Source organism: Peromyscus californicus, unplaced genomic scaffold (genome assembly GCF_007827085.1).
Source record: "Peromyscus californicus insignis strain IS unplaced genomic scaffold, ASM782708v3 Scaffold_6__1_contigs__length_162567912, whole genome shotgun sequence".
NCBI lineage: Eukaryota > Metazoa > Chordata > Mammalia > Rodentia > Cricetidae > Peromyscus > Peromyscus californicus.
In genome coordinates, this window is record NW_026294584.1 from 143,603,994 (window position 1) to 143,616,933 (window position 12,940).

Here is a 12,940-nt window from a genome sequence, read left to right on the forward strand (position 1 = left end):
TGGAATGAAACTTTACTGGAAGGGGTGTCTCTGTACATGTTTTTTTTCTTCATTAAGCTGAAATTATTTATTCAATTGTATTATATTGTTTCTGTTTATAACTAAGTAAAAACACTGAAATAAGGCAATAGGGGAAGAAAACACCCCTCAACTCAGCTTATAATAGATATGGGTAAAGGGAGGACGAGGTCAAACTGATGCTATACTTTGCTGGAAGACTGAGTTATCTATCACCCTCTGCCAGGAAGAAACGAATCTTCAGCTGAGGTAGAAGCTATGCAAACAGCAGCAGCCATAGCTGAATAGTTTGCTGCCTGTGTGAAATCATTTGAGGATGTAGGAAGAGACATTTCAAAATGCAGCATCCTTTCAGTAAATTGACGAAGAATTCAGAGCGAAGTAGATAGCAAGGAGGAAAAGAAATTAAACTATGTAAAAGACGTCAGAGGGACCATGGGCAAGCAAACACCTGCCAGCAGGTCCTGTATGGTCCCCCTGCTGAAATCTGGAGACTGGATTCTCTTAAGAAAGCAGAGGGGCAGGGATATGAGCACGTCTAAGACAAATGTCAAGTGCCAGGGGCTTTGAGGCAGGATGCTTTACTGGCCAAGGATATTTAGCAGAATTGCCTGCTATGAAATTATGTAAGTGCTACCCTAATGGTAAAACAGGCAACAGTCCCCTCAATATTCCTGCAGTACCCACTTGGCTAGCTCTGTGTCGTGCTCCTGTAGCTGCTGCCAGTATAAGCCAGGGTAATTCTTCAAAGGCCACATGTTTAGAGCTAAATGATGACATGTTTATGGCAATGTGACTGAAAGGACTCTAGGAAAGCAGCCCCCTCCTGCATATAGTTCTTTTGCTGAGCAAAACCGCACTCAAAATTAAAGAATGTCATTGAAATTTAGATTTTTTTTAAAATCCAAGAAATTCATTTTGAAGTGAAATGTGATCTAAGGGAAATCTATTGACATGAGTTCTATAATTACTTGATTTTTTTTCCTTCAGTGACTAGGACTAAGCAATCTCAGGTCCACCTCATTTGGAATCTTCAATTTAAAAAAAATAAACTGACTTATATTAGATGTAAAAATTTGAGTGCATTCTAGGTCATAGTGAGAAGTGGTCCCTTTTAATGTAGGATTATAAGCATCTGATTTAGCACCAGATCTAATAAATTGCTATTATTATATTTGATGTCACAGTACGATATACTATATATCTACAGGTATTTTTACCCACGAGTTTTTATAAGGAATCAGTTCACTTAAGTAATATGTTTGGCACTTTCCTACGGTTAAGATGAAGCATGAACTTTTGCTCTTTGACAGGATACTCACGATGAAACATCCCTTCACTTGAGTTGAAGATAAGAAAGCAGGAAATGAGCCCCGAATCTACTCTTTCACCACAAGTTATTATTATTTTTGTTTTTAGGTTCAAGTCCACGTATCTCTGAACATCCATGAAAGGGCTTCCTGGAAAACAATACAAAACAAAACAAAACCCAAGTGTCCTGATGCACATGGCTCCACACCAGCAGGAGAGGGGGGACCCTCTCTGGCAGGCACTGAAATGATAAGAGTGGACACTGGTGAGTTCTGCAAAGTCACTGAACTCAGAGCTCGCTGGTAGTTCAAGGGCAGCCATGCAGGATGAAGATGGATACATCACTTTAAATATCAAGCCCCGAAAACCAACTCTCAGCTCAGGTAAGAAAGGTCATTCAGCAATTTGGACATTAGGAGGTCATTCCCTCTATCCCCCTCTCTCTCCGAGTGACAGGGGACTTGATTTTATTTGTGTTTTCCTGAATGATATTCTTTCTCCGAAGCATGTAAGTAGGGCCTACAGAGGCTTCTGCAGACATAATTAGAATCCAGGCAGAAAAGGTAAGAAGAGAGGACGTTATACTAAGACTATTAGAATGTAGTGCTGGGGCTTAGAAGTTAGTGAGACAAAGGGAAGGACACTTTGAAAACTCAAATGTCTGACAAATGTCTTCACATTTTAAATCCTATTGGTCATTCATATGATAGGAACTGGGCATGACTACTATTCACTGAATACATTGCATGATTTACTTAGAAAAAATGAGTTTTTTTTTTTTAATTCTGGAGGGAAGGGTTTTACAATCTGGACTCTTTCATTTTTCTTCTGTTTAAAATGTTACAAAATCATTGGCTCATAGTATTATTCAATATGTAAACATTTTGTAAGTAAACATTTATGCAAAACATAAAATAAAATGTATTTTAACCTTTAAAAAAGAACCCTCAAATTTCTGAACACCAGACTATACAATTCTCTTCTAGTCTCCTATGAAAGTAATTGTTTATGTGAATGAGAAAGAGAGAGAGAGAGAGAGAGAGAGAGAGAGAGAGAGAGAGAGAGAGAGAGAGAGATGGCCTTGGCAGTTATATTTTAGAATCTACAGAGAATAATCTATGGGGAACAGAGATGGATGGTGTAAAGCAGGGCATTCTCACTAAGGGTGGTCACCAAGGAAATGCAGGCAAAATAACCATCAACACCGGTTTTTTTGTTGTTGCTTTAATTATGTGTGTGTATGCACGTGTGCACAAGAGAAGAGTGCCCATGCTTGTGTGCATGTGTGAGTGTGTGTGTGTAGGTGTACATGTGCCATGGTGACCTGTGGAGATCAGAGGACAGCTTTCAGAAGTAGGTTCTTTCCTTTCACCCTGTGTTTTAGGAATCAAACCCAGGTTGTCAGGCTTATGTGGTGAGTACTTTACCTGCCAAGCCATCTCATTAGCCCAAGTTTAGTTGGGCTTTGAGACAGGGTCTCATGTAGCCTAGACTGGCATTGAATTTGCTATGTAGCCAAGGCTGGCTTTGAACTCCTGATCCTTCTGCCTCCGTGACTCAAGTACGGGGCTGTAAGTTTAGCTTGCAATTCTGGTTATGATACTTGGAAAATCCTGAGAAGCCCAGGATGGCCTGGCTGTCTTCTCTTTCACGTCTTCATTGTGCTCCCACAGCTGACTCTGCTTCTTCTTGGTGGCGTCTGATGGCTTTAATTCTGCTGATCTCATCCATGGGGCTGGTTGTTGGGCTCGTAGCTCTGGGCATCATGTGTAAGTATTGGCTCCTTGCCAGGCCTTTGATCTGAGGAAAGCAATACCCAGGAGTTCCTGGCATATTATACTAAGCTTCCTAATTGTCTCATCTGTTTGTCACCTACTCTAATTGTCCTGCATGCAGCTGTGGATACAACCTTAGCAAAGGAAAACTCAGAAAAGGGGAGCTTGCCCCTCTGATTTGAATCACTATTAATTTTTCCCTTAGTTACAATTACTTTCAGAATATACTTCAGGCATTTAAGATGCTTAGTATGGATCCAAGCTGTCTTTCTTTCTCCCCCTCTGCCTTGTTTAATCTAAGGCCCAGGCAATCCAGACTTGGCTAGTTTCATCAATAAAGCCTTTGCCTTCCTGTGTGGAATCTTGTTTGTTCTAATCTCTATACTTAAAATAGCTTCCATCCCATTTTATTTACAGACACATTGGTTTTCTGGCCATGAATCATGAAACTTTATAAGGTCATGCCATAATTTGTGTTGCTAATTCATTTATTTTCTTGTTTTTAATATATTTTCAAACCTTTATTTATTATATTTTATTACAAGGATAGAAAAGCATTTTAAACACCATGAAAGAAAACATGTATTCCTAGCCAGGCGGTGGTGGTGCACGCCTTTAATCCCAGCACTCGGGAGGCAGAGTCAGGCGGATCTCTGTGAGTTCGAGGCCAGCCTGGACTACCAAGTGAGTTCCAGGAAAGGCACAAAGCTACACAGAGAAACCCTGTCTTGAAAAACCAAAAAAAAAAAAAAAAAAAAAGAAAGAAAGAAAAAGAAAAAAACCATGTATTCTTTTTTCATGTTTTAATTAATTACCTAAAAAATTTAAAACATTTTCATAAAGAACTTAAAATAAGAAACCCTGCAGCCAAACTAAGCAGACTGAAAGTTTATGCATCTCAGTGAACTTCTTGTACAGTTAGGATGGCCATCCGACCATGCGTTCTTAGATGAATTAATTCAGTATTATATGTAGAACAGAATACAAATGCAAGGCTTCTCTCATCTCTGTGAAGCCTGCTTAGGAAATATCACAACAGTTGTCTTAGTCACGTGTTGTCTCCTTGGGACTTTCTCATTGTCAGTCGATTCACACAGCTTTTTATGGAGCCCTCACTTGGTTCATTGTATTTCATTTTTCACTATTCATTGATTTTTGTGCAGTCCTCACTTGGTTCATTATATTTCATTTTTCACTATTCATTGATTTTTGTGCAGTCCTCACTTGGTTCATTATATTTCATTTTTCACTATTCATTGATTTTTGTCTATCTGGTGAACTCTTCAACTACTGGCAGGTTTATTATAGAAATGAAAGTTCACTGAAGAATCATGCCATCATCTTTCTGACTCGAGACCCAGGGCTAATTTATCTCATCTTTACATCTAGCCGTTGCACAGCAAAAGTACCTACTGGCGGAGAAGGAAAGTCTCTCAACCACTCTGCAACAACTGGCCAAGAAAGTCTGCCAAGACTTGATTAAACAATCAGAGCTCAAGACAAAGAGCACATTCGGTAAGTCTGGTTTGGAAACTTTGTCTCTCCAAGCTCCATGTGTCTGTCATGGTAACAGGAGGAAGGCCCACTAGAGCAGGAACGCTGCACCTAGGGGAAGCTTCAGCCATATTTTCACAGTCCCAAACTCGGTCTCCCCTTCAGAGCACAAGTGCAGCCCCTGTGCCACAAACTGGAGATACCATGGAGACAGTTGCTATGGGTTCTTCAGACATAACCTAACATGGGAAGAGAGCAAGCAGTTTTGTGCTGAGCAGAATGCAACGCTTGTGAAGGCTGCCAGCCAGAGGACTGTGGTAAGCAGGGTTCCACATCAAGCATTGGTGAACTTTTCAGGAGAAAGCTCTCAAAGGAAACAATGAATCTACTTTTCTCGTGGGTTTCTTAATGGCTTGCACTTGGTGCTCCTCTGAGAAATTTAGGAAGCTTGGTAACAAATATAGAGCTTAAATATTCAATCCAGTCACATTTCAAAGTATCACTAGAGTGTTTCAGTAAGATTGGATTGTATATGTGCCTCCCTAGCAGCAAACGTAGACAGTGGGTTAGATAGCTTGAGATGCTCCCGTTACATTGATTCCAGTCTGCATGAGTTTCTGCCCCTTGCTGTTTAAAATTAAGTTAACGAAATAAATTTATTCAGTCAAAACAGGGGAGTGTCCTAGCGTGTCAACTCCACTATAAAGAGATTAACTGGAGACATGAAATATGCCATGATTCTCATCACTACAGGCCAATATCACTTGAAAATCTGTAGCATAATAAAGAAGTAATATTACATTTTGAGAAAAAAAACTAAAGTTAAATATCAGTTGGATTTTTCCTTCAAGCCCAACAAAGAGGCATCTTGGATGGATATGTGTCTCTATGGATATGTTTTAAAGAAAAGATCAGTGACTGATGGATTAGTGGAAAAATGGTGGGTGGCTCACACTTCAGGGAAGTGAGACTCACAAGTATTTCCTTGTGGAGTGTTATTCTGAGTATCTCATGGCTGTCCACAAGCTCAAACAAATTTGTTGTTATTGTTGTTGCTGCTTTCCAAGTGTGAGTTCTTATCTGCTATTCTGGGTTACATGAGGGCGTAATGAACAGTTGGCTTCCTTTTACTTTTCTTTCCAAGAGACTCAATCTGTCTGTACTGGAACCACTCCACGACCTGAATCTATGTACTCAATAAAACCAAAAGCCTGAACTTGAAAAAAAAAAGTAGCTGGACAGTCTTTAACTCCAGCACTTGAGAGGCAGAGGCAGGCAGATCTCTGAGTTTGAGGCCAGCCTGGTCTAAAAATCGAGTTCCAAAACAGCCAGGGATAGACAGAGAAGCTCTGTCTAAGAAAAAAAAACAACAACAAAAAACCTATAACTTGGCACAAAAAAGTAAATCAGAGATGTGGTGGTGTATGCTTATATAGTCATAGCTAAGGCTAGGATCACACATTTAGGGCCAGCCTGGCTACACAGTAAGAATATATCTAATATTCTATATCTGATATATAGAAAGAAAGCATAGAAAAATATAAATTCAGAAAGGTAGATGCATATTATTTACTAATTCCTTTGAGAAAGACATCTATTTATCTATCCAACTAAAAGAAAATATTTCCATGTATAAAATAATCAATAAAATTCAAGAACTTAATTTCAGGGATTGTGAAGCTCATCAACAGCATATTGCCTCTTGTTGTGTTCACCCTCTTGAATCATATTTGGACGTCTCCTGGGACTCAAATCTTTAATTGGTAGGAAATATAAAAATACAGTATAAACACATAGGAAGACTACAATATTATCTGTTTAATTTCTCATGTGCTGTATAAACCTTTTAATATCTCAAAACAAATTAGCAAAACCCCTGGACATGAAATATAACTCATTAGTATCAACTTAGATGCACAATTCCAGGTGTTTGCTCCAGGCTTTGTCGTGAAGTTGTCACTGTCCTTGTACAGTGCTGTGGAGGCATTTACCATTGTATGGATTTGTTCGCAACAGGAATACATCACAAACAGGATCACTTCGGTCCGTTGGCTTGGATTATCTCGCCAGAACTCTAGTAAGGACTGGATGTGGCAAGATAACTCAGTTCTTCCCAAGCATATGTAAGTCTCTAGAAGTTCAGCTGGAAGGCATTACTCAAAGCTTTGACTCATATACTTCTTGTTGAACACAAGTTGCCTGAAAGTTGAGGTTTCTCTCTGCCCTACTGTGGGTTGCAGCTGCCAATCACTTGTACTCTAGTCCTAACAAGAGAGCACTGGTAGGCAATTCTACTCTCTCCTCCCTCTCAGCCCCTTATGTAAGTCATGATCCATTTTTTATTACCAGTATCTTCCCCATTCATTTCTATGACCAATTTCTCTCTCTCTCTCTCTCTCTCTCTCTCTCTCTCTCTCTCTCTCTCTCTCTCTCTCTCTCTCTCCTCTCTGTACATTGATCTGATTTTTTCATGCTTTGAAAATAAATTTATCCTTTTCATTATTTTATGGTTGGAGTGATTACCATCAAGATTATTTTCAGTATCTTTTTGTCCTCTGTATCTCTACAAATCAAGTACATCATAGATAACAAGGCAATTCTAATGTCATACAATGAGGTTCCACCCTTCTAATGGCATTGTAGGCAAATGACCTCATTCATTAAGAGTTGTGTTATTCAATATGGCTCTGTCTCTCTCCTTAATTTTTAATTTTTAATTTAAAATTTAGTATGTGTGTGTGAGAGAGAGAAAGAAAAAGAGAGAGGAAGAGAGAGAGAGAGAGAGAGAGAGAGAGAGAGAGAGAGAGAGAGAGAGAGAGGGAGAGAGAGAGAATTCACATGCTACAGTGTATGCGAATGTACCACCATGTAGATCCTGGAAATCAAACATAGGTTAACAGACTTGGAAGCAAGCACCTTTTTTCCACTGAGTCATCTTGCTGACTCTCAGTAGGGCCCTCAAACCACTAATTTCAACATCTTTTGCTTATCCTGCACAACATTGTACTCTCTCTGTCGAGAACTTATTACCAAAGTTTATACAATTCTACCATTATTTAAATAGCTAATTAACCCACCATGTACTTATTATTTACTTTGGACAGAATCCCAGGACACGCAAATACACACAAACCTCCTGAAACCCTTGGCCTTTATCTCTTATTGCTCACAATATTGCAGGAAAGTGGTGTTCTCTCTAGTTAAATTCCCCTTTCCCTCCTAGATTCCTCAACCAACTCTTCTTTGTTGGTCCAGTCTATTTGAAGGCCGCTTCCTCAGCGAGATCAGCTCTTAAGGGTTCACACTTAATCCTGCTCCTTTCTGCACACACCTGCTCTGTTGTTTCTTTACTATTCTATATCTTCACAGCTCTCACTAATTTCTGACATTTTCCCGTCTGCTTATCTGTGGGCATCTTACCAATTTCCTCCTCACTGGAGTTTGGGTTTTAAAAAAGAAGAGAGCTTGTCTTTCTTTCTTCCTCCTCAATCACTAAACCATTGATCACGTGTTGGTGTCCATAGGTGTCTGCCAAGTAGATTCAGCACATTTTCCTTGTCTCTCATTGTACACAGTGATTCAGGGAACAGAGACAAACTTTGGGACAATAACTATGCAATATTCTAGTGTATATCTATTACCTGGTGCCGTTAGTTCTCAGCTCTGCAGTATTTAGCCCATCTCGCTTCTTGTTGTGCAGCTAGCTTCTGGCTCTATAAGAACTTCCCATTTCCTCTTTCCTTGTGTAAAACCCACTCTTCTCTCGATACTGATCCCAAGTGAATTGTACATAAAGCTTTGCTTGGCATGTCAGAGGATGATGAGCCTTCTCCTCTGGACGCCCTCTGTACTTAGCATTCATTGACTTTCTCCCGACTTACACTCTATTAAACTGTTACTGGGCTTCTCGTGTGTACAGACTGTATACTCATAAGGGAACAAAGAGTTTTTCAAAGATGAGAATGATGTTTCTTTACCTACCCCAGCCTAGTTTGATCAGCAAAACATACATGTCCCTTGCTTCCTTATGTAGAACAATTCAGTTCTACATATCAGCCACGGATTCCCTTGTTCTCCTCTCTCCTGCCCCCCTCACCTTCCCCCCAGCCCACCTCCCATTTCCACCTCCTCCAGGGCAAAGCCTCCCCCACGGACTGAGATCAACCTGGTAAACTCAGTCCAGGTAGGTCCAGTCCCCTCCTCCCAGGCCGAGCCAAGCGACCCTGCATAGGCCCCAGGTTTCAAACAGCCAACTCATGCAATGAGCACAGGACCCGGTCCCACTGCCTGGATGCCTCCCAAACAGATCAAGCCAATCAACTGTCTCACCCATTCAGAGGGCCTGATCCAGTTGGGGACCCCTCAGTCATTGGTTCATAGTTCATGTGTTTCCATTCATTTGGCTATTTGTCCCTGTGCTTTATCCAACCTTGGTCTCAACAATTCTCGCTCATATAAACCCTCCTCATTCTCCCTAATTGGACTCCCAGAGATCCACCCAGGGCCTAGCCATGGATCTCTGCATCCAGATCCCTCAGTAGTTGGATGGGGTTTCTAGCATGACAATTAGGGTGTTTGGCCATCCCATCACCAGAGTAGGTCAGTTCGGGCTGTCTCTCGACCATTGCCAGCAGTCTGTTGTGGGGGTATCTTTGTGGATTTCTGTGGGCCTCTTCATGAACCAAAATGTCCAAGAAATTTGGGACACCATGTATTTATACTTTTAAAAAACATGCACTCTGCCCTTTTCATTTGCAGGATTGATCTTTCTGGGAATACAAGAGAAAACATGAATTGTGCTTATCTCTATAATGGGAAAATCCATCCTGCTTCCTGTATGGACAGACATTATTTAATGTGTGAGCGGATGGCTGGCATGACAAGAGTGGACCAACTGCTTTAATGCAGAAGGATGAACGGGATGTCAGATAAGTGCTTGGTCCTGCAATAAAAGATCTGGACGAAAGAATTTCCCGGTCATAAAATGATTTATTTTGTTTTTATGACTTCCTTATATCACATATCTGATCCTTTCTCTGCATACCAAAACCCAGTATGTGAGCAGCTCACCAGCTGTTCAGTTTTTCACTTTCTGTTAACTTTATTTTCATCTTCCATTCCTAATTTTCTTAGTATACTGTATGGAATCCACTGCATCTTCAAATATGCACACAGAAAATTAAAATTAGATTATGGCACAAAGGCTCAACACTGTATAAAATATCTAAGTTAAGAAAGACATCATGGGATAGTAGAAATAACACAGATTGAGTCTTTACAATAGTTTAAATGGTACAAACCCTTCACAGAAGAGCTATCATGAAGCAATTCTAGCTATCTATTTATTTTTGAGACAGGGTTTGATTATGGAGCCTAATCTGTCCTAGAACCCACTATGTAGACCAGGTGACTTCCTCTGCCTTCCAAACGCTAGGATTAAAGGCATGTGCCTGGCTACTGAGACAATTTTATATTTTGTTTAACTTCCATTTTCTCATACTTAAAATAAGATGATTTGGGGGCTGGAGGATAAACCAAAGGTTTTTTTTTTTTTTTTTTTTTTTTTTTTGTGTGTGTGTGTGTGTGTGTGTGTGTGTGTATGTAGGTGAATACTAAAATAAAGTAAAATGGGATGATATTTCTTATCTTACATACCTTATCAAAAATAAACTTCAGTTTTATCTTATTTATACAATGACCACACAATTTAAATTATCTGTATTATTTATATGCTTATGCTTACAAGAAAATTTCAGAGTACTGATACCAGAAAATCCATGGAAATAGTCCCATGACTTCATTGTTCATTGTCTGTGATCAGCACCAAGTACGTCCCTGACTCAGGGGAAAAAGAAACTGTGTACTCTTCATCCTGAGAGACAACAGTTGACTCTCCTCATTCACCTTTCTTTACTCTTAACAGTGGCCACCCTCTGTACAACACAAGGAAACTGGACTTGAGAGAGAGCTGACAGGGTTTGTAAAACCAATAAATAGCTATTGACAGCAGTGTCCAGAAGGCAGAAGAAGAAGCAGAAGTGTTTTATCTGGTTCTTTTCCTGATGGTTCTATGTTTGGTGTTTGCTGAATAACTCAGAAGTATTTATAGGGCCTGTGAGGAAGCACCTCTAACAGGATAAGGGGCAAAAGTCATACTATCTCCCCCCACAGCTTCCTTTGTTTAGCTGGTGAGAAAATAGGATCATGAATACAGTTCATCTCAGCTGAGGTCTTTGTGGAAACTGAACATGTTCAAGCACGAAGACAGATGGAACTCAGAAGGCCGAGGGGACAAGGAAATCTGTTTTTAACACACACTCTCTGTGTCCCTGTTGTAAGCAGTCAGCTCCTAGTACCTGTCAATAAACATTACTTTAGCACTTACTCCCTATGTGGTTTGGGGCAAATGTCTTTAACACTGTTTCCTGGCCTATGCCGTGAGCTGATTACCTTATCCAGAAGAGAATTGTGATGATCTTTGATGTAATTATATAAAATATTGATCAGAGCATCAAGCATGTGATACTCAAAAAATATGTGTTAGTATCACATCTCTGTGTGCTGACGTGCAAATATGCACCTTGGTTTATTTTAGACTGTCCATAAGGGAATAGAGTTCTGAGCTAAAGAAAAGCAGCAGAGTTTCTTCAGCCTCTTGATTGGAAATGCCAAGATCTTGGCCTTGCAAGATGGAAAGTCTTGGCTTTTTCTCTTTTTCTCTGGAGCTGGGGATTCAGGGCTGAACTTATTGTATGTAACTGTCTATTTGCAGAAACCAAGTGGGAACTAATAATTCAGAAACTATCCAAACATCAACCTTATGCCTAGACTTTAGTGTTTTTCACCTCTTCAGCTTGGGAAAGGACATATTTCTATATTACTACATCACATACAGGTTTATAGGGAACATATTTAATGCCTTGCTAAGCATACATAGAACGTGGAGCCAATCTCACTGTACCTAAAAACCCTCTTCTTCACTAGTAGTCATGCCTAAAGTATGTCATGAAATGAGTACAGCTCAGATTCTACAACCAGCGAATTCCATCATTCCATTTCAAACACTTAGCATGAAACTCGCTAAATGGACTGACTTCTCTGTGCCCTAAATTATAGCCAACTTACCTTCCTGTTTCTCCGAGCTATAGTGAGGAAGTAGTTCATGTGATCAGGCTTTAAAATATTTGTTAGGATATGATGACTGGTAAACAATAAATATTATCTAAAACAAAAAACAAGTGTGGCAGTACTACATGTAGCACATGGATCTTTTGTTGGGAGAACACAATGACTTGTAGAAATTTACCGGGGGTGGATTGTCCTGGGAAACACTGGATCTGTCCAAGCTTGGGTTTCAGTGCTGACAAAGTGAGAAGAGAAACTAGAAATGAGCAGCAGCTGATGGAGCTCTGGCTCCCGTGGTTAGTTGTGATATTATTTTTTATGGTGGTTTCTTCCTCTTTTCTCCTCCTGGTAGAATTTAGCATATGCAAAGGTTTATCTAGAGTTCAGTCATTCTGTTTTCAGACCAGAAACACCACAGGAGATGTTGGCAGAATGTGCTGGACGTTTTTCATTTGTCCTTAATGACTCCACTAGTTATCCCTTGTGTTTCAGGAAGCTAAACTCAAATGAATTTATTTTCTGGGCAAACTCAGCCTCTGAGAGATATGGAGGCATAGTCAGAGTGTAATTCAAATTCACTCCTGATGTTCTGCATCCCAGCCCTTGGCTCTAGTGAGGCAGACCACAAAGTCCCAGTGTGTACCCTCCTTTGTGCTTTAGGCCATGGGTGGATATAAGCTCTGCAGAACATGTTTTATCACCTCCCTCCCCCTTTGGCTTTCTTATTAACCTTTCCCCAAAACTGTAGTCCTATTAGTGAATTCTCTTACACTACCTTTTGAGTGTGCCATTTGTGATGGAGTACGGTTGATCCACTGAGACTCTAAAATAAAAAAGAAAGAACATGCAATTTTGCAAGTTGTATGAACTATAAATTACTGAGAAGTGACCTTTGGACATAATGACAAGTGGCCTAGAGATAACTGATGTCTAAGAGATCAAATTTCTCAATACCAATGCTGTAGAACACAGGATGTGATGAAAATGGCCATCTGTCCACTTAATAATTGATTCCTCCTCCAAGAGTAAAATTACCTCTGGATGCTGATGCCCAGGCAAACCCAATCTTCATGACCAATATGGAATGAGTAGGTGTGACTATGATTCATATCTCTTCTCAGTTATGGCTTTCAAGAAGCAAGTGAAGCAAGTGTGGGTTTGTCACCTTCTCTTTCCCTTTCCCTTGGCTCCAGTATTCCAGAAGATGAAAATAATGC

At 40.0% G+C, this 12,940-nt stretch overlaps 1 protein-coding gene across 3 annotated transcripts; it reads left to right on the forward strand.

Annotated features, from left to right (window-relative positions):
* Positions 1 to 1,566: 1,566 nt before the first annotated feature.
* Positions 1,567 to 9,659, forward strand: Clec1b (C-type lectin domain family 1 member B). 3 transcript variants are annotated; one of them, XM_052721957.1, is made up of 6 exons: positions 1,567 to 1,712; positions 3,003 to 3,098; positions 4,494 to 4,619; positions 4,764 to 4,915; positions 6,615 to 6,721; positions 9,357 to 9,659. In XM_052721957.1, exons 1-6 carry the CDS (start codon positions 1,649 to 1,651, stop codon positions 9,499 to 9,501), a joined length of 690 nt encoding a protein of 229 aa, XP_052577917.1. In that variant the 5' UTR covers positions 1,567 to 1,648; the 3' UTR covers positions 9,502 to 9,659. The 3 variants fall into 3 exon arrangements, with proteins under 3 accessions (XP_052577917.1, XP_052577918.1, XP_052577919.1); XM_052721958.1 differs by lacking the exon at positions 3,003 to 3,098; XM_052721959.1 differs by lacking the exons at positions 3,003 to 3,098; positions 4,764 to 4,915; positions 9,357 to 9,659 and having other exon boundaries at positions 6,615 to 6,676.
* The last annotated feature ends 3,281 nt before the right edge of the window (positions 9,660 to 12,940 follow it).